The sequence below is a fragment of the Symphalangus syndactylus genome, chromosome 12 (assembly GCF_028878055.3).
Source record: "Symphalangus syndactylus isolate Jambi chromosome 12, NHGRI_mSymSyn1-v2.1_pri, whole genome shotgun sequence".
NCBI lineage: Eukaryota > Metazoa > Chordata > Mammalia > Primates > Hylobatidae > Symphalangus > Symphalangus syndactylus.
The window spans coordinates 95,444,344-95,466,271 of NC_072441.2; the positions used below are offsets into that span (position 1 = coordinate 95,444,344).

The 21,928-nt window shown below is 49.4% G+C and overlaps 1 protein-coding gene across 4 annotated transcripts in view; it reads right to left on the reverse strand.

Moving 5' to 3' along the window:
* Nucleotides 1-2,152: 2,152 nt before the first annotated feature.
* CD247 (CD247 molecule) overlaps nucleotides 2,153-21,928 on the reverse strand; it is an 86,652-nt gene continuing 66,876 nt past the window's right edge. The window contains exons 2-8 of one of the 4 annotated variants that reach the window (XM_063625124.1): nucleotides 11,945-12,048; nucleotides 10,624-10,680; nucleotides 9,850-9,930; nucleotides 6,466-6,498; nucleotides 5,515-5,571; nucleotides 4,546-4,581; nucleotides 2,153-3,269 (exon numbers count right to left, since the gene is read on the reverse strand). In XM_063625124.1, coding sequence (XP_063481194.1) covers nucleotides 3,204-3,269; nucleotides 4,546-4,581; nucleotides 5,515-5,571; nucleotides 6,466-6,498; nucleotides 9,850-9,930; nucleotides 10,624-10,680; nucleotides 11,945-12,048 — 434 coding nt within the window. In that variant the 3' untranslated portion in view covers nucleotides 2,153-3,203. Of the gene's footprint in view, nucleotides 3,270-4,545; nucleotides 4,588-5,514; nucleotides 5,572-6,465; nucleotides 6,502-9,849; nucleotides 9,931-10,623; nucleotides 10,681-11,944; nucleotides 12,049-21,928 lie in introns of all 4 variants that reach the window. The other 3 variants (XM_063625122.1, XM_063625121.1, XM_063625120.1) reach the window with 3 other exon arrangements.

The window sequence follows — 21,928 nt, forward strand, 5'->3', positions numbered from 1 at the left end:
GTTGAAGTTAACAGGAAATCCAGCGTTAGGACTCAGTCATGGGTTCACAAAAGTAGTTGTTGATCAACAACTGAAATGTCCAGCACCAAGCAACCAAAACACATCACAAGTTATTCATGGACAGTTTGAGGCCTGTGGCTAAACAGTTGGCCAAATGACAAGGCTTTAAATCACCCCGGAAGTTGTCCTCTTAGCCTAAGTAGGTCATTTGCCATTTTTTCTCTGCCAAGCCAGACTTTGCAGTTTTGAGTATTTCTCTCTTTATAGGAACCTTTTAAACTAGTAACCTTGGATCTTATTCCAAGAATGACCTCGAATTATACTCTAAGAAGAAAAGCGATCAGAAATATTCATATCTTATCTCTGAGTTTAGTGACATTTGAAAAAACGTTTGAAAAATATTGAAAGCTTCCCTCTTTATATATATAATGTGTTTCCTCAATACAAGTAAAATTCCACATTTCCTTGATTCTAAGCACATCTTCACATTTTAACCCATGAAACAGATCTACATCTTACAATGGATATTTAGTGTTTTTGCCCTTGAAATAAGTTGATGCATCAATAACCAACAGTGTCTTAGGATGGAGGGAGTGCAGTTGTGCTGTGGAGAAGGCATTGCCAGACCTCAGGAAAGGCAGGAACCCTGGCAGTTCCAGGGCTAGCCACTCTCCCCTCGGATTCAGGGCTTTGCTCTCTCAGAAACTGATTTCTCAGCCCTGCTTCTGTGAGCACATCTCAGTTCTCCCCCAGCTTGCTGTCTGTGTGGTTACCTTGCATGTAGCCTGATACAGCCCCCACCCGAGGTTAGCTCTAGCACCATAGCTCACTGTCCACTGCCAGCTTTTCTCTTTGTCTCTTTAGACATATGTTATAAAAAAATTATATATATATATATATACATACATTGAGATAGGGGCTCCCTCTGTTACCCAGGCTGGATTTCGGCTCACTGCAGCCTTGACCTCCTGTGCTCAAGCGATCCTCTAGCTTCAGCATCCCGAGTAGCAAGGAACACAGGCACGTGCCACCATGCCCAGCTGTATTTTTTTGTAGAGATGGGGTCCTCCTGTGTTGCCCAGGCTGGTCTCAAACTCCTGGGCTCAAAGGATTCTCCTGCCTTAGCCTCACAAAGTGCTGGGATTACAGGCATGAGCCACCATGCCCAGACTAAGACATATTCTTGACAGAATTGGATCAACTCACTTTTTTCAAACCAGCCATCCAGGTCACACAGCCTGTATATATGTCAGCTGACCTTGAAACTTGGTCTAGCACAAGCCCTCGGTGTGAGAGGCACTCTCTTTCACTAATAGATGAACCAGACTTCAGTTTTAAAAGCCCAGTGAGTAGCAGAATTCCCCTGAGGCTGAGTTACAAATCAAATGCCTTGTCCTTCTGAGTTGCCTGTGAATTGTTAAATATGCCTAGCAATGATGTGCTTGGCTCCTGTTGGAATCCCAAATTTTCAGGGGCTTTTAACAGTCGTCATCTTGGATTTCTTTTTTGAAAAAGATACAGATTTCAGTCTTTACACAATAGTAGTTGGTGGGCTTGTTGAATTGGGGCCTTATATACAGCCGCTGCAGTTAGAGGAAATACTACTAGGGACAGGGCCACCTTTTGTGAGGGAAACATCTAAAAGACTTGTCCTCCATCCCTCCCTCAAACCCTATGCACTGAGACATTTTGCACTGTGGCATCAGCTGCTGTGCATAACTTCCGGACACCTGCTCACACGCTGCCTATTCCGATGCCTGAGTGCCAGGCCAGCCTTTCGCGCTTGTTTTCCTGCACCCGACAAGCTGGTGCCATGCTGCAGGGCTCCTTTCCCAAAACCCTCTCTGTTTCTGGCATAAGACTGGGCCCATCCTGACACACTGTATTGCACTGAGCCCCACTCTCTCTGTCTAAGGCATAGCCACCCAGCCGGGATGCCTGGCCCACTTGCCCTGTGCGACGCCACCCATATGGCCGCATTCCGAGCCGCAGGATGCACCTGTGCTCATGTGCTCGTTCCCAGGAACTGTCCTGTTCTCTCCTGAGAATCAGCAGTTTTACTCCCCTCCTCCCCCAAGGGCAACCTGCTGATTTACTGATGACTAAATTGCCATTACAAGCTTGACTGCTGAAATAAAGCTTAGAGTAAAGCTGCATTTTCACTGAAGCATTTATTATGCAAAATAGGAAGGCTTTAGCATGCCAATATAAATTAAAACAGTAGAAAAAAAGCAGAGCAGAGAGCATTTTCCATCCATGGCCTGTGCCCTGTAATGACATAGCAGTGTCCTAGTACATTGACTGGGGTTTTTCCTGTCCTGCCACTGTCCGCTGGGCAGTTATAGGTCCCATGTGTTGGGTCTTCCTGCGAGGCCTTCACAAAGATGATTTTGTCAATCGCTGAAAGCATGAGGTGAATCAAGGGCCTCCTCTTGCTCCCCGGCACTTTATTCACACTGTGTCACCACACTGTTTTTTATGCCACTTTGTGCACAGCTCATCAAGTTCAGTCTGTTCATCTTCTGGACCCCGTAGCATGTGGTACAGTTCAATGGTGCAGCACAGAGGCCTGAGGCAGGGAGGCTCCCGCTGCCCCCGCAGGCCCTGGCTGACCCTCCCCTGCCCGCCCACCTTCCCATGCCCCTGCAGCTCCCTGGGTGCACCCGGCCTAGGCTCCTTTCCGTCTGCCCCTCTGCCCGGCCCTCTCACCAGGGAGGCGCAACATGGCCCAGTACAGTTACCTTGAAAGGAGGTGAAGGTGACAACAGAAGCCAAATTTACAGCAGGAGTGAAGCCACTCAGACACTGACAGAATGATACAGACATTAGGGCACGTGCTAGCATCTGCGCTTTCTCTGGGGACTTTACAAAACAGAGTCAACAACTCAGCTGTGAGAGGCAGTGTGCCCGCCTCCCAGGGAGAACGAGGAACCACCAGGAGACAGGTCTACCTGCACCACCGGCAAACCAGAGGGCCCAGGGCCAGGGTCGTAAGCCCTGGGGGTACACTCCCTTAAAGAGTGCAGGGACAACAGTCTGTGTATGACGGTTTGGAGCTAAATATGACCAAAGCATCCTGTACATAAAGGGGAATATTTCAGTGGCTGACAAGATGAGTGAACCGGGTTATAAATGCTTCATCCTGTGTCTCATAATCTGGGTGTCTGCAGGTCTGGCCTTTGAGTGGTGAAATCCCCTGGCTGTTAGCGAGGGGGCAGGGCCTGCATGTGAAGGGCATCGTAGGTGTCCTTGGTGGCTGTACTGAGACCCTGGTGAAAGCAAATCAGAAAACAAGAGTGGGTCAGTAGCCTGTGTGGGCAGGAGCCAACCCAGAGGCCAACAGGTGTCTCTGCAGCACAGCCCCGTGACCGCCCACCCAGCCTCCAGAGGCCCGGGAAAAATCCCCCTGACCCCACGGGTGGGAGCCTTGGCTGCAACAGCTTCGTTAGTAGATGGGTTCTGTGCCCTGCCGGGAATGGCCTTGCAGCACCTCCTTTCCAGCTAAATTCTCACCCCTCTTCTCAGCTCCTCAAATGCTGTGCCTTACAGTGCTTGGGCCACGCCAACTTCCTGTTGGACCTAAGAGAAAGGAGTCTCCCACCTCCCATATTGGGCAGGAATCGGCGGGAGGGCCCAGGCCTGCTCCAGAGAATCTGCTGTCCCTGACACCTGGGCCCAAAGGAAGCCTGGACTTGTCACAGGGAGAAGAGGGGCTCCTTGGCCTCAGCCCTCTTTGAGCCTCCTTCCCTTCCTAGGCCCGATGATTCTAGTATTTTCTTGGTCAGGAACAGGCCCACAAGGCTGGCCCCAAACCTGCTGGAATGCCTGTCCCCTGGTCCAGGGGCCAGGAAGGAGACGGATCGATCAATAGCAGCCACACACAGGTAAGTTTCTGCAGCCCTTTTGATATCACTCAACTCAGGCAAGCTGGGCATCCTGACACTGGAGTCAGAAGAACAAGCTATGAACAGCCCATGGGAGCCAGAAGGAGAGAAATGACAACCTGCCGGGGATCATATTTTAGAGAAGTAGGTTGACCATGCTTAGTTTGCATAATTGCCTGCACTGATTTGCAAAAACCAGGCACCTAACTACATAACATTTTATTTTTGAAGCTGCCATTTTTCTTAGCTTTTTTTCCTTCAGTCTTCCCAGCTAACCTCTCATCTTACTAGGCCTAAGGAAATGACGCAGAGTGAGGGTTCTACAAGAACCCAAAGAGGGAGGATAATCACTTGTGTGGTGCTTTGCCTCCATCTGCATCTGCGGGGAGGCCGTGTACCCTCCGGACAGCTGCTGCTCTGTCTGCCATGGCCAAGCAAGGCATGGTTGGAGCCAAGTAATTCACTTGAATGGCCGAGTCCCAGCTGTGCTCTAGGGACTTATTGGCAGTGGCGTTGCCGCTGGCCTAAATGGGTGCCCTGGGCTTGCCCTGCCCAGCTGTTGGCAAGAGCTGGTGCCACCAGCAGGCAAAATGTGGGGGCCTTCATCTTGCCCCTTGTCAGATGGTGCCCCTTCCGCAGAAGGGACACTGGCAGCTCCTACCTGGTAAAGGCCATCGTGCCCCTTGCCCCTCCGGCGCTGGTTCTTTGGGAGTGAAATGAGAAAAGGATTAGAAAGTCAGGCAGTCAGTAGTGGCATTTCTGCTCAAGGGCCCCTCCCAAGGTACCCAGGAAATCAGAGGTAACTGTCTCCCAGCAGCACCCCTGCCCCTGGGAGAGAAGGATCCTCAGGCCCCTGGTCAGACCTTCATCTCTGCAGAGTAAGGTGAGGCCTGGCCATAATGGGGCTTGAGTTTGCTCCACCCCACTCAGATCCTCACAGACATCAGATTCCTAAGGTCTAGGGCCCACAGGACCTATGTTGCCCACTGCTTGGATAAATAGGCTTCCCTTCAGCTCTTAAAGTTCTTGGCTAGTCATTTCTGCTCACTGATAACCAGCTGTTTTGAGCAGTTACGAGCTCTGGCATAGTTCAATCACGCGCCTGTTTACCAGCTAGAAGACCTTGGGTAAGTCACTTAACCTCCTTGTGCCTCGCAGGGCACATGTTTCTCGTTGGGTTGTTGTGGGATTTAAATAAAACTACAGAGAACCCCTGCTTGGAAGGGGTCAATGCTTCACTCTCACCATTTTGAAATTCTTAATTGTTGATGAACAAGGGGGTCCCACGTTTTCATGTTGCCCTGGGACCTGTGGTCCTGAGCACTGAACACGGCAGCACATATTAAGCACTCGATGCTTCCTGTTATTAAAACGGACCTGCTTTTGCGAAGCTTAGGCTGTCATAGAATCTAGATTTGGTTTTCAGTACTGAAAGAGCATCAGCCCTTCCTTAGTTTCTTATGTTCTGCCCAACTGGGTGACAGCCAGCTTCACCTTCACCTCTGATGGCCAGCACATGGGCATTTGCAGCTGGGATGAGGAGTGGATGGGAAAGGAGGCCTGCAGCAGGCGTGTCTGGAGGACCAAGAGGAACTAACTCCCTCGGGAATTAAGAAACAGCAACACTCACCTCGCCTTTCATCCCAATCTCACTGTAGGCCTCCGCCATCTTATCTTTCTGCAGTGCCTGCAGAAAAGGGCATGGAACACTGATTTTTACCAACTAATGCAGAAAGCAGCAGGCTCCCCTACAAGAGGAAACTTCTTGATCCCCAAATTGGCAGCAGTGGCATGGAGGGAGGGCTCCCACAATCAAGGCTCCAAACCTTATGCACACAAACTTCTCTGCCCACAACCAGCTCCAGCCCACCCCCCTCATCCTCAGCCCTTTGGAGTCTCCTCCGAGCTGCCAGCTCTTTGCGCTGAGCTGAGGAGCTCAAGTTAGGCTCAGAAAGATAGGAGGTGGAGTTCCAGACACAGACACGGAGACTGGGCAAAACAAGGGCTCACCTGGAGCCCCAGAATCATTTATCTGAGCAAGTTGTCTCTTTACACAGCCAAATGGGCTGTAGATCAACCCTCCCTCCCCACAGGAGGGGCGGGGAGGCATCTCTTTCACAGGAGGCTGCCACCTGCAAGGGTCTCCTGCACGGCAACCCAGATAGACAATCAGGGTTCAGGGTCACACCCAGGAGGGTGAGGTTGACCTTCCTATAAGGGCGGACACTCAGAAGACTTCAGCACCCAGGACAGGAGCCCCTCGAAGGGGCCAGCCACCTTGTCCTTGCCTAGCTTGACCTTGCTGTGTCCCCCTACACCCCAGGCTGATCAACCTGGGAACTCCAGCAGCAGGGGTCAGGGGGAGAGGGAAGGGAGATTACTCGGCACTTTTCAGCTAAGGAGACTTTCTAGAAGCAGGTGCTGCTGCAGGCCGCAAGCAGGTGAGACATTACTCAATCCAAGAAGGGAAGTTCTGGACAGACAAAGACCACAGAGTGAGGAGCAACTGCGTTCCTCCAGAGCCCTCCTCCAGCCCTTCCTCCAACTTTCCAAGGTCAAATGTGAGGTCTCCTCTACTCACATTGTACAGGCCTTCCTGCGGGTTCTTCCTTCTCTGCTAGGAAACAAAAAGGGAAGACGTTAGAAGGAGAGAAACACAAACCCAAGCCATGAAAGTACAGCAAACCCCATCCTGCCCCCTGACTACAGTTCCCTGGGGCTCTGCCCTCTGCCTTTCTCCTCCCTGTGCTACCCCAGGCCTTGCCTAGGCCACTGTTGGGGCCTTCACGGCACTACATGGCTCATACTTGGTTACCTGCAGTTGGATACACACTTCGCTCTTCCAGAGGGGCCCACCCAACCCCAGCATTGCCCAGGGCAGGCCATCAGGACGCCTGCAGATTGTCCCTTTGCAGACAGACCCCCACACACATCACAAGCTGACAAGCGGGACTTTTGGCTGAAGACAAAAGGTGTCACATACCATCATTTGGAGCAGGGCCAGACACTGGTAGTGAGTGCCTACTGAAAGGTGCCCTCCCCACACCCTCCTAGTCCTGACAAGAGGAAAAGAGGCAAGATAAACTTGGATGGTGGGGGTGAGGAGTGGTCAATGAAATCAACAGCCTCTCTACTGCCCATTCACTCTAGCAACAACACAACCAGCACAGGGATCATCCTGGACAGGGGCTGGATGGACAGGCGTGACCACTGGCAGCACCTGGCAGCACTGCCCTTACACCAGGACAGGCCTGGCCTTTGTCCTGAGCCTGCACTTAAGAGGACCCTAACAAGCCAAATTTAACAACACATTAAAAGTATCATTCACTGTGATCAAGTGGGATTAATCCCTGGGATGCAAGGATGGTTCAACAAACGAAATCAATAAACGTGATACACCACATTAACAGAATGAAGAACAAAAATCCTGATCATCTCATTGATGCAGGAAAGGCAATTGACAAAATTTAACATCTTTTCATGCTAAAAACTCTCAACAAATTAGGTATAGAAGGAATGTGCCTCCACACAATAAAGGCCACATACGACCAATCCACAGCTAACACCACACTCAGCAGGGAAAAGCTGAAGCCTTTCCTCCCTTTCTTCTAAGATCTGAAACAAGACAAAGATGCCCACACTCACTACTTCTATTCAATATAGTAACATAGGTCCCAGCCGAGCAATTAGCAAAAGGTGCCAAGAATATTCAATGGGAAATGAATGGTCTTTTCAATAAATGGTGTTGGAAAACCTGGATATCCACATGCAAAATAATGAAATTGGACCTCATCTCACACCATATAAAAAAATCAACTCAAAATGGATTAAAGACTTAAACATAAGGCCTGAAACTGTAAAACTTCCACAATAAATCATAGGTGAATAGACATTTCTCAAAAGAAGACATATAAATGGCTAAGAGATACACGAAAAAATGCTTAACATCACTAACCATTAGGGAGATAAAAAGTAAAACCACAATGAGATCACCTCACACTTGTTAGGGTGGGCATTACCAAAAAGACAAAAGACAACAATAGTTGGCGAGGATGGAGAGAAAAGGAAACCCTTGAACACTCTTGGTGGGAATATAAATTAATACAACCATTATGGAAAAGAGTATTGAGGCTCCACAAAAAAACTAAAAATAGAACTACCGTATGACCCAACAATCCCACTTCTGAGTATTTACCCAAAAGATTTGAAGTCTGTTTGTTGAAGAAATGTCTATACTCCCATGTTGATTGTAGCACTATTAACGATAACCACGGCCGGGCGCAGGGGCTCATGCCTGTGATTCCAGATTGTAGCCCTATTAACAATAACCAAGGCCGGGGGTGGTGGCTCACGCCTGGAATCCCAGCACTTTGGTTGGCTGAGGCGGGCAGATCACTTGAGGTCGAAAGTTCGAGACCAGCCTGACCAACATGGAGAAACCCCGCCTCTACTTAAAAACTACAAAATTAGCCAAGCATGGTGGCGCATGCCTGTAATCCCAGCTACTCGGGAGGCTGAGGCAGGAGAATTGCTTGAACCCAAGAGGCAGAGGTTGTGGTGAGCCGAGACTGTGCCATTGCACACCAGCCTGGGCAACAAAAGCTAAACACCGTCTCAAAAAAAAAAAAAAGAAAAGAAAAGAAAAGAAAAAAAAAAAAGAAACCAATAACCAAGTTATGGAATCAACCTAAGGGTCCATCAAAGAATGAACAGATAAAGAAACTGTGGAACATACACACAATAGAATACTATTCAGCTTTTAAAAAGGAAGAAATTCTGTTACTCACTCTAACATGGATGGAACTAGAGACCATTATGCTAAGTGAAATCAGCCAGGCACAGAAAGACAAACACTCCATGTTCTCACCTATCTAAAACAGTTTAACTCACTGAAGCATGGATAAGTAGCATGATGTTTACCAGAGGCTGGGGAATGGGGGGAATGGGGAGATGATAGTCACAGGGTACAAAGCCTCAATTAGATAGGAAGAGTAATTTATTTTTAGATCAGCAGCACAACATGCTGAAACATGAAACAGTTCTCAATCTAAAACAGTTTAACTCACTGAAGCATGGATAAGTAGCATGATGTTTACCAGAGGCTGGGGAATGGGGGGAATGGGGAGATGATAGTCACAGGGTACAAAGCCTCAATTAGATAGGAAGAGTAATTTATTTTTAGATCAACAGCACAACATGCTGAATATAGCTAATACGTGAGTACTATACATTTTAATATATCTAAGAGTAAGTTGCTAATGTTCTCATCACAAAAAAAGTTAATATTTGAAGTGATAAATGTTAGCTTAATTTAATCATTTCATATTATATTCAAAAATCATAACAATACTTCATACCCCATAAATATGTAGAACTATAATTTGTCAATATAAAATAAATAGAAAGGAAGACATAGGAAGGAAGGAAGGAAGGAAGGAAGGAAGGAAGGAAGGAAGGAAATCAGAAGGAAGTGGAAAAAACAAAGAGGACACTACCCTACTGTGGTGTCATCTAGCTTCTCCCCTACCCACAGGGTATAGTGTTTACAAAGCCAAGAGGTCAAAGCCCCCCAGGGACCATACCCTGACCATATGTGGGTTATCCAGGGGTCTTGGGCCCTTCCTGTATGGACCTCTTCACCAGGTCTGTCCTCTTGGGGCAGATGGTGCCACCGCGTGTGCGTCTCAGGATGGCCAAGGAGCAGTTTGAGGGGAGGTGGGTAGAGCTTAGACATGAGCAGTGGGGTGCCACGTCCGGGGGTGAGGCCCCTTGAGATGCAGAATGGAGCCGAGGAGGAAGGAAGAGGGTGCAGCAGCAAGTGGGTCTCCATCTCTTCTCTTGTCCTGGGCCCACACATGTGAGGGTCGAGTCTGGTTGCAGAGTGAGCTGAGGAGCCCTCCCCCACAGCCTGGGCTGAGCCCCACCACACATGCAGGAACACACAGGAAGATAGAGGAACACCTACCGGCTTTCCCCCCATCTCAGGGTCCCGGCCACGTCTCTTGTCCAAAACATCATACTCCTCTCTTCGTCCTAGATTGAGCTCCTATAACAGATAAGAAAGTGTCAGACACAGGACAGAGGAAACTCAGAAGGATGGAGCCAGCTGGACTGGGGAGTGTGGTTTCCCTCTCTGGGGTGGCTCACAAAAAGAGGGGCAGGGGCTGGGGAGGGGATGGTAATTGGTCCATCTGGAGACTATCATCCCAGAGGACATCTCAGAGAACACACATTAACATGATGGCGGATGGGATCCCCAAAGGTCACCAAGTACTATATGCTGATCAGTCCAACGGGATAAGGAACAACATTCTCATGAGCAAATAGAGAAGCGGGGGCTCAGAGGTGGTAGTCAATTCCACCACAGTCCCATTGCACAGGCAGTGTGAAATCGCTTTCCCCTCCGCTGGGAAGATTCTAATACATTCCTTCTCCACCCCAATCTAGCCTTTGCAAATTGCTGACGGCTTGGGTGCTCACTAGTGGCAGGCACTAGACTAAGCTCGTTCCATGCATTAAGCCATTAAAGCATGTAATCTTTATGACGCCCTTTGAGACACGTACAATTACTACACCTGTTTTACGGGTTAGAAAACTGAGGTTAAACGAGTTGCAGCCGGGTCGCAGAGGTGACAGCTAGGGACCAAACCTAAACCCGAGACTCTGGCGGGCGTGTTCCCTAGGTCCGAGGAGGGGACTGCCCTTCCTTTCCAGAGGGTCTACGACGAGGCTGACTTACGTTATAGAGCTGGTTCTGGCCCTGCTGGTACGCGGGGGCGTCTGCGCTCCTGCTGAACTGCAACACAGAGAGCAAAGCGCGTTACTGCTCCGCGAGGGAGCGCAGCGGTGCCGGGGTGCCAGGGCGCGCGGCGACCCGAGGGACAGCCCTACTCCGCTCCTTGGCAACTAACAATGCTGCCCTGCCTCCTGGGGCTGAGCCCTTGCAGGGGCCGGGGAGTGGCAGCCCCTTTTTCTGAGCCCAACTGTCCTTTTTCCTCCCGCCTGTGACACGTGCATCCATCACGCTGGCCCAGGACACGCTGGAGTTTATTCTTCCCAGGCTAGCGCCCTCGCGCGTGCGCAGAGGTGTAAGGTTCTTGGTCTGCGCCCCCGGGGACATGAGTATTCTCTAGGATCCCTTCCTCCGGGGACTCTGAGGACAATCCAAAGGGTGGATGGCGGCTGGTCAAGATCCCGCCTCCTATCTTGACCCCCTGAGCCGGGTGCTGTAGGTGCATCACTCGCTCAGCCCTCAGCCATCGCCCGGCTGCGCCGGTGCCCAGGAAGCCTCGCGTTCGCTTAGTGTCCTGAGCATCTGTTGGAAGCTGACACAGCCTCACTCTTGCTTCACTTCATGCCGCTTCAGGCGGGAGAAACTGCAATGTCTTACAGATCTAGAGCATTGGAAACAACCTTAGAAATCATCTAGGGCAGCATTTTCAAACTTAAAACAAGAAACTCAGTAAGATTTGGTTTTTCAAATAAAATATTATGCCAAAGTCCAACATTCAAACAAGAAATGGGTTGAGGAGCACCGAAGTGATGACTGGGACTGGATCCTCCCCTTTACTCCTAAATTCTTCCACTCTGTGCCCACACCATGACCAGCCCCACGAAGAAATCCAGGGTCTGCAAGGTACCAAGTGAAAAACCCATGCTCTGGTCTGCTCTCCCAATTACAGATGAGGAAAGGGCCTTTTCAAGAGAAAGGCTAACATGGCCTTCATTCACCCTTGGAAAGAAGGACCTCTGCCTGAGTATAAGCCCCTTTGTCACCAGCAGCATCGCCTTCCCTGGGACACTGATGTGCACACATTTGTACGGCTTGTCATGGAGGCGCCTAGCATCAGGCTCTCCCTCCCACCCTGTCCATCTCAGCCAGACACTGCCACCTCCTCCTCAGCCCACTCAAGGCACACACTTGGCTGGTCCCTGCTTTGCTCCTGGATACCAAGCCCCAGGCACCACCCAAGCTTGAGACTTTCCAAGACCAAGGCCCCTCTGAACATCCATCAAGTGGGGGACCCCGTGCCCTCCTCCCAAAGCCCAGTGGTACCCACCTTCACTCTCAGGAACAGGGCAGTGAGAATGACACCATAGATGAAGAGGATTCCATCCAGCAGGTAGCAGAGTTTGGGATCCAGCAGGCCGAAGCTCTGTGCCTCTGTGCCAAGAGATAAAGCTGGTCAGCCAGGCCCAAGGTGACCAGAACACATCCCCATCACCCCAGGGTGGCACTAGGACTGACTGTGACCAAAGAAATCATGACATGGAGACTATATCCAATCCCCATGCCTCAGTCTGATCACAACCCTCTCCCTCCCTCCCACCTCAACCGGCTCCTGGAAAACCTATTGGCACCAATGGCAGATGTGGCTGCTGTGGGGCCAAAGAACCTGGGGCAATGGGAGGGGAGGTGGAAACAAGGCGAGCAGATGAGGCTGTTCTCTGTGCACAGAGCTCCTACCACTGCAGCAGAAGCCCAGCCATGTTAGCCCCTGTGTGAACCAAGAACTCTGGAAGTCTCAGGAAGATGTTCACGTCTGGATGAATGGTACTCCTGGCCTGAGGTGTGTGGCTCTGAGGCCTACCCACATGGAGACCATAGGTCAAATGATGGTCAAATGAGATCATTTCAATATCTAACAGTTAACTAGGGCAGGGAGAATCTGGGTTAACTGTCCCCCCACTCCCTGCCTCCTCAGTGCCAAGCACTCTCCCACCCAGGACAGTGGGATCTGGTGCTCGGCTTCCCTTCCCTGTGCCCTGAAGGGTTTCATGGGCAACAGACAGAGGTACCTTTGGTGCCCCTCCCCACCTAGGCCCAGCATCTTCCTGTTCCCAGTCCCAGCTCCATGGCCTCAGCCTTTTCTGTCTTGCCTCCTCCCAGTACACACACCCCATTCCCAGGACACGCCTTGCTCTTCCAGACTATTTGCCCTGTGCCTTGCATGCACTGTTCCCTCTTCATGTTCCCTCCATTTCTCTCCCTGAAACCCTACTATTTGGTAACATTTGATGCATCCTACAAAATGCAGCTCAAAGGTCCCTTCTGTGTTAGCTTCTCCCACTGCAAATTTCCCAGAGGCCCCTAACTCCTAGTGACATATTAACCTTTGTCAAGCTGTAGTTAATGCACGTTTAGTTGGCACTGCCATTGGAGTACAATGGGCTGAAGAATGCAGATACACTAAATACTCTGGTTAAATAAAAGTTTGCATTTTTGGGCTAGGGGCGGTGGCTCACGCCTGTAATCCCAGCACTTTGGGAGGCCGATATGGGTGGATTACTTGAGATCAGGAGTTCAAGTCCAGCCTGGCCAACGCGGTGAAACCCTGTCTCTACTAAAAATACTAAAATTAGCTGGGCGTGGTGGCGGGCACTTGTAATCACAGCCACTCTGGAGGCTGAGGCAGGAGAATCGCTGGAACCTGGGAGGCAGAGGTTGCAGTGAGCCGAGATCACGCCACTGCACTTCAGCCTGGCACACAGAGTGAGGCTCCGTCTCAAAAAAAAAAAAAAAAAAAAAAAAAAAATTAGTGTTTTTTTTTTTGTTTTGTTTTGTTTTTGAGACGGAGTCTCGCTCTGTCGCCCAGGCTGGAGTGCAGTGGCGCAATCTTGGCTCACTGCAAGCTCCGCCTCCCGGGTTCACGCCATTCTCCTGCCTCAGCCTCTCCAAGTAGCTGGGACTACAGGCGCCCACCACCACGCCCGGCTAATTTTTTGTATTTTTTAGTAGAGACGGGGTTTCACCGTGGTCTCGATCTCCTGACCTCGTGATCCGCCCGCCTCGGCCTCCCAAAGTGCTGGGATTACAAGCGTGAGCCACCGCGCCCGGCTAGTGTTTTTATTTGGAACGTCACTGCACTGTGAACGAGGAGACTCGGATTTTAGTCTGACCATACTTCCTACTAGGTAAATGTGCGGCAACTCAATCTGTAAAACAGGGTGTGGTATCTCACTCCACCCCTGCCTGGTAACTAGAGCAGAGGTCCCAGGCCAGCCCTGCTAGTGTCTGTCTCCCAAGGCCTGGGCGCCCTCTGGTGGCCTTTGGACCCAGATGAGGGCAGAGGGAGTGGAGGCCATATGTGGCAGTGCTGTCATTCTTTCTGGCTGTGTGATTTGGGGCAGGTTATGTATGCTCTGTCAGCTGCCTCTTCTGTTGAACAGGGTGAAAACTAACATTTCTCAGACACTGCCTTAAATATACTCATCGTCAGATCCTCCTGCCACCCACACTCGGACACTGAGGCATTCGGGTTCAGAGCACACGGTGACAGGCAGCCCAGGACTGATCCCTAGCAGTTCTCGCCCCCTTCCTGCCTCTGGGCCAGCCCTACCTACCCCTCCATGCCAGCAAAGTTTTGGCCTCCCCGACGAACTATGGAAGCAGATGATTCACAGGCAGCCGCCAGGGTCCCCACCCCCCCACCACCCTGAATCCCTCTGTACCCAGGCTTTTGACTCCAACACTGATTCAGGACCCCTCTTGCCCCCAGGCAGCTGATCTCTGCAAACTTCCCACAGGCCCTGCCCAGAGACCATTGATGATCCAGCCACTCGGACGAGAGTCCGAGCTCTTTGTCCAGCCATGTTAGGGCTCTGCCATAACCAGTCCAGGCCTGAAAAGACCACAGCTTTGTGCCACCCTATCCCTCTGCTCTTGTCTTTTACACCCCATTCTTCCTTGAACACACCCATATTTTTCTACTTCCTTGCCTGTTGAGCTAGATCTTCTTCTAGGCCTGTGTTCTACCCCTCCACTCAACATCTGTTGAAATGAGACTGTCCCACCACCTGAGCCCCTGAGGAAAAAGTGAGACGATGTCAGTTCAAGAGCCCATATCCCCCAAAGCGCTCTACAAACCCAACTCCTCAGGACTCAGCTGTCCCTCCGTCTAGGCTGTCAGCACCTGAGACCAATGGCTGCATCTTCATTATTGCCTCTTCCTCCAGCCCTGGCATCAGAGTGCAGGGCACAGGGTAGACAATCACTCGATATCATGGAATTTTTCAGGGCTGAGCTTCAGCAATGAGGAAAATGCTGGGCCCAGCCCCAGGTGTGCCTGCCCTCTGGCCCCAGGGTATTGCTGGAAGTCCTCACTGACCTAGGGAGGATCTAAAGGCCTCTGGGTGACAAGCCAGCCCCCATGAAGGCCACCAAAGCTGGGGTGACTTTTTGCTGTGAGGATTGCAGAGGAGATAACCATGGCGATTTACGGGACTGGTTGAGTCTCAGAAGAAAAGCCAGGAGAAAATCACTCAGCTGCTTGTCACAAAAAATGAGAATAGAAAAATTACTGGACAGTAAATTTAGCACAGATAAGAAATATTTCTTTGTGTTGTGCAGACTCAGCACAACACAAAGGGGCAGAGGGATTGGGCACCTCCCTGAGATAAATAATATGAACAAGTTTCCTTCCTTCCTTTTCCTTCCTTCCTTCCTTCCTTCCTTCCTTCCTTCCTTCCTTCCTTCCTTCTTTCCTTCCTTCTTCCTTTCTTTCTGCATAGTTTTATGACTGATGACAAGTGTGCTGAGTGTGGTTGGAAGGAGAGGATATTAACCCCAACATAATTCCCCGTGTAGGACCCTCCTCTCCTGGGTCCCACAATGCCTGTGCTGGGAGAGATGGGCCTGAGGAAGACAGTCATGGCCCAGAAAGCTCCATGCAGGGATGCAGGACCTGATTCAGTTACGCAATTAATTAAATATTCATTGGGCATCTGCTCTGTGCCGAGAACTATTGAAATGGAATGAACTCTGGATTGCGTGCAGGTGGGTTCGAGTACTTCCTCTGCCACTTACTAACTGTTTGGTCTTGGACAAGTCACTTCCCTCTCTGGGCCTCAGTTACCTCATCTATTAAATGGAGGGTAATCATATCTACCTTAAGGGTTGTGATGAGAATCAAAAGACAATGATGTCTGATATTTGGGTCGAGTCTTCTGAGTCCCTACCCTCATGGGGCTTAAGGCTTAGCTCTTGAGGCCACACACAAGGTGCAGGGGCTTCCCTGGACAGCAGACAGTCTTGCAGGATGCCAGCTCAAAGGCACTGCATTGCCGCTGTCTTCTTGGTCCTGGCTTCTTCCCTGTGTGCGTTCCTGTGGCTTCTTCGTATTTCTACCAATTCCATCCCAAAGGGACCAGCAGCTGCTTCCTAGGAGGTTTCAGGGTATTACATGGTAGCTACTTTTCTGTACAAGTGGAGAAGCTGTTTTATTTCATGTTCCTGATCCCTACCCAAGATTTACAGCACCCAGGAGAACCTCAGCATTTGAAAGGAGCCCCAGAGACTAATAGAGCATTCTCACACAGACTCTCAATCCACCGCCCTCTCCCCTGAGGCTCTGACTTAAGTGGCCTGGAGTGGAACCTGGGCATGGGGACTTCATTGCATGGCCATGAATGGATTGAGATTCAGACCTGCATCATTACAGGGGCCACAGCATGTGAGAGGGAAGCCCTGCCTTCTATAGAGACGCAGCCATACCCTACAACAAATGTAAATTTCTGTCAAACAGATGCAACAAAATTAAAGCTTTGGTCCTTCTTATACACTGTACTTCTGAACTGTGTATTATGGAACTTCTCTAAGCCTTTGTTTTCTCATCTGTAAAATGGGGATAACAATACTACCTGTCTCATTAGATGGTGGTGAGGGTTAAATACGACACTTCTTTTTTTTCAAATGGAGTCTCACTCTGTTGCCCAGGCTGGAGTGCAATGGCATGACCTCAGCTCACTGCAACCTCTGCCTCCCAGGTTCAACTGATTCTCCTGCTTTAGCCTCCCGAGTGGCTGGGATTACAGGTGCACACACACCACCACGCCCTGCTAATTTTTGTAATTTTAGTAGAGATGGGGTTTTGCCATGTTGGCCAGGCTGATCTCAAACTCCTGACCTCAAGTGATCTGCCCGCCTCGGCCTCCCAAAGTGCTGGGATTACAGGCATGAGCCACCATGCCTGGCCAAATACAATACTTCTTATGGGGTGAGGATAAAATAAAATAATTCTTATGGGGTGAAGGACCCCATAAGAGTATGTGTTCCATTATGCCACCTATTGTTACTGCCATTATTTCTACTTTAAGCCCATGAGCAATAAGCTGGAACCTTCCTGCCCTGTAGCAAGATCCCAGGAATAGGCCATGTGAGATGCTCAGAGGAGGCTGGGGGCAGCCAAAGATGATCACAGAGTATCTAGGCTCATGGGTCATTGTATCTAAGTGTTGTGAGTCTAATTAGTGACAGTGAGCCTCGCCATCCCTTTATAGCCTTTTGTCATCTTCATTAAAAAAAAGCCCTGAGTTCAGGAAGTCTCATGGTACTGACCATTAACAGGAAGATTCTGGAGCCCCAGAGTGCACCTGGCGGAGACGCACCTATCCTTACAGAATCTGGTTTCTCTGGGTAAGATTTACTTGAATTGCGTTGTTTGTCTGTCTGTCTCTGAGCCAGACTGAACTTCTGCTAACAGGGATCAGGCCTTAATCAACCTGGTCCTGCCATACCCTGAGGCTGCAAATACACGTTGGTGCCCTCTTCCCCTCCGGCCAACCTCCTTCTCCAGCAAATCCTGTTTCGGAGCTGGGCATCTGCGGGACTCCCTCACATCCAACTAATAAGGATTCTTCTCATTTGAACCCTAATTTCTACTTTTAAAGTGACTTCCTGTGTCTGATGGAGTTTGATTCTTATGAGTGCCAGGAGACAAACAGGGGGCTATTTTTGGGCCAATTCACAGGTGGATAAGCTGAGATCAGAGGAATGAAGCAACTTCACCAAGGACACCTGCAGGTTAGTGGCAAAGCTGGAAGGGAATTCCTGGGTCTCCTGACTCCGAGTACTTCTCTTAGCTTTATGGCTTCGACACACCTGACCTGTGGGCACAGGATCCAGAGTTTCCACCTACCTCTGAATTCACAGCCCTTGCCATTTTGCCCACTTTTGACACTTAGTCACAACGGCTTGTAAACGTTTCACTTCAAGTCCTCCCCCAACCGCTGGCTCTGGCAAGCACAGATAGTGCCTTATAGTTTCATTTGCACCTTTCCCTTCCTCACCAGCACATCACAGGCTTAGAGAAGAGCAAAGAACATAAGTCTTCAAGTCAGAAAGACTCTGAGACTCAAATGTGGAATCTGCCCCATTATTGGCTTGTTTTGGAACAGCTTTCTTAACCTCTCTGAGCTTCAATTCTCCTATGTGCAGAAGGGCTTTGACAAGACCGACTTCATGGGTGCAGAGCAATGAGGTAAAGTTTGTGGGGTGCCCTGCACAGTGGCGCATGCTGAGAGGCTCTGCAGGTACAAGCAGTGGCAGCAGGGGACGGCCCTCCGACCTCCCACCCCATCATGCCAGGGTTGGGGACAGAACCTGGCCAGGTTTCCTAGCTCAGGATGGGGATACCCACTCTTCAGGGGTGTGTGAAGATAAAAACAGATAATGGGGGCCAGGCGCAGTGGCTCACGCCTATAATCCCAGCACTTTGGGAGGCCGAGGCAGGCGGATCATGAGGTCAGGAGATCGAGACCATCCTGGCTAACATGGTGAAACCCCGTCTCTACTAAAAAATACAAAAAAAAAATTAGCCGGGCGTGGTGGCAGGCACCTGTAGTCCCAGCTACTTAGGAGGCTGAGGCAGGAGAATGGCGTGAACCCAGGAGGCGGAGCTTGCAGTGAGCGGAGATTGCGCCACTGCACTCCAGCCTGGGCAACAGAGTGGGACTCTGTCTCAAAAAAAAAAAAAAAAAAAAAAGAGATAATGGGTGTGTACAAAGTGCCTGGCACACAGTAGGAGCTCGGCAGTGTGTAGACTTTCTGAGAAATCCTCACTTCACAAAATGATAATGATGTAACATATGCATGAAGCATACAGTTTAGAGAGCTCTTTGCACTTGCATGATCTGGCTTAATCCTCAGAACAACCTTGCACAATACAGGCAGAATTATTACCAATTCTATTTTGCAGATAATGACATTGCAGCTCCAATAGGTCACATGGCTAGAGATTTTCTGAGTGCATCTGATGCAAAGTCCCTTCTCAATCTACCTTATCCCAGTGCCTCTGGGGTTCCTCTCATATAGAGAGCTTCCCACCTCTTCCAGGAGTTTCTTCTTTGGTAGGCATTTCTGGCCTCTGCTTGAATATCTCCAGTGACAGGAAGCTCAGCACCCAGCAATCACTGGTGGAGAGCTCTAATTTTCAGAGTTAAAAAAAAGACTTTGAACCTGGTTCTGCCTTCAGAAGCACAAATCACATAGATCCTCCAATTTCTATAGGGCAGCCTTTCAAAACTCACCCCTGTCCAGCTTGTTTCCACTTGGATAGGAAGCATGGCAGGTAAGAATAAATCCTACGAAGGAGACAACTGCAATCCAAGTCCTGGTGTTGCTACTGTGTGATCACTGAGTAATCACAGCGACCTCCCAGGGTGTGTGACACTCAGATGGGAAGGGCTTGGTACCTGGTAAGTGCTCAGTTTGTAGGCACTGATGGAATCAATATGAATCACAGTAGCTCATGATCCAGGTAGGAGTGGCCAGCTTTCTACTCCCCAACCTTCCTTCCTTTGAGTCCCCAACTTTGAGCCCTGAGTCCTGCTGCTGCCCAGCTCCACCCCCAGGCTCAGGCACAACTGGTGAGGACATTGCAGGGTAAGAACTTAGAAAACAGGAAGTCACTGTTCTTAGGAAGGCAGTGGTAGCAGCTATGGGTGGGGGGGTGGGAGCGGTGTCTGTGTTGGGCAGGGTGCTGGGTGTGATGCCAACCCATTGATCACAGCATCGAGGCACCCAGACCACCCCCCTCAGCGGGTTGCCCCCTTTCATTGAATAACTAACTTCCACTGCAGCAGAAAAGATATAGGCTAGACACACAGAGTAATAGTTATAACCACTGGTTGAAGATTTGTTCTGGGCCAGGAACCACATGTGTGAGTTTTCTCATTCAGTCTTCACAGTGACTCTGATTTCACAGCTAGGGAAACTGAGGCTCAGAGAGGTTAATAACATGCCTAACGTCTAGAGCCAGGGTTGAACCCAGGCATGTCTGGATCCACAGTCCAGGTCTTAACCACCACTTGGTACTGCCCTTCAAAGACTTGCTGATCTTCAGAGGTGGTGAGAGGGGTCCTCACCAGGCTGTGGAGTCCCTTCTCCCAGGATCGAACCATTATAGCAGGTCGTATTCTTGACTCTACAATTAGCTTTCTTTCACTGAAGGCTGAGAAGTCTGGGGGGTTGACAGATACAGCTGGCCTGATACCAAATGTGAGGCCAGGACTCACACTGCCCAGTGCTCGTAGCAGTGACCCACTGGAGATACCTCAATCATCCTGAACTGCGGAACAGCTTCAGCTAATTTACTGGCACCATATAATGTTTTACTACTCTCTTTAATTTGCTACCAGCCTGGCCAACATGGTGAGACCATGTCTCTACTAAAAATACAAAAAAAAAATAGCTAGGCATGGTGGCGGGCGCCTGTAATACCAGCTACTCAAGACGCTGAGGCAGAAGAATCGCTTGAACCCGGGAGGTGGAGGTTGCAGTGAGTTGAGATTGCGCCACTGCACTCCAGCCTGGGCCATAGAGTGAGACTCTGTCTAAAAAAATAAATAAATAAAAAATTTAAAAAAAAATTACCACAACCTCCCTAATTCTCTCCTCAGTGTCAGATTTCAAATATTCATTGTAAAATTGGATCATTTGTTCAAAACTACCTACAAATTATGTATTCCCATAGATAAGGGTTCCAAGGGAAGAGGGAAGAACAGGGCTGTGTGGTTTCTTAGGGGTAGCGCTTTATGAGCAAATGTTTCCCTTCTTGTATTTTTAGTTCCATTAAAGTTGTTATGTTTTCAGCGATATTTTGTGATCATTTTTCTTTTCTTTTTTTTTTTTTTTTTTTTTTTTGAGACAGAGTCTCGCTTTGTTGCCCAGGCTAGAGTGCAGTGGCGTGATCTGGGCTCACTGCAACCTCTGCCTCCCAGGTTCAAGGGATTCTCCTGCCTCAGCTTCCGAGGCAGCTATGATTACAGGCACCTGCCACCACACCTGGCTAATTTTTTGTATTTTTAGTAGAGACGGGGTTTCACCATGTTGGCCAGGCTGGTCTCAAACTCCTGACCTCAGGTGATCCACCTGATCCACCCGCCTCAGCTTCCCAAAGTGCTGGGATTACAGGCGTGAGCCACCGAGCCCAGCCTTTGTGATCATTTTTCTTTTTATTTTCAAGTAAATCAACTTAACATAAAAGTGCAGAAAAGTAGGAAATAATCAAACTTGCCCATAATATCACTTTCAAACACAGCCATTATTAATATGATGGCAGATGGCCATCCAAAGTCTTTGTTATTTATAAACTGTAATCATTTTACATAAAAACTTTTCACGGGTAGGTGCAGTGGCTCACTCCTGTAATCCCAGTACTTTGGGAGGCCGAGGCAGGCAGATCGCCTGAAGTCAGGAGTTTGAGACCAGCCTGGCCAACATGGTGAAACCCTATCTCTACTAAAAGTATGAAGATTAGCCGGGCATGGTGGCATGTGCCTATAATCCCAGCTACTTGGGAGGCTGAGGCAGGAGAATCACTTGAACTTGGGATGCAGAGGCTGCAGTGAGCCAAGATTGCGTCATTGCATGCCAGCCTGGGTGACAGAGCGAGACTCTGTCTCAAAAAAAAAAAAAAAAAATTTCCTGAAGAATTGTTTTTTTCATTTAGTATTATGTTATAATCTAAGACTTCATGTTATTTCATATATTCGTATTTCATGTTACTTTGTCATTTTACTATTAATAAATATCCTTTTTAATGGTTGCCTAATAAGCTTTCCACTATCTACATAACCATTCCCCATTGGTGGTCATTTGTTTCCAATTTTTCACCATTGTAAATAATTCTGAGATGAATAGCTTCATTCCTAAAGCTTTTTACAGATTTGGAATTCCATCAATAATAGCTTGAAAAATGGGCCAGGTGCAGTGGCTCAGGCCTGTAATCCCAACACTTGGAGAGGCCAAGCTAGCAGGACTGCTT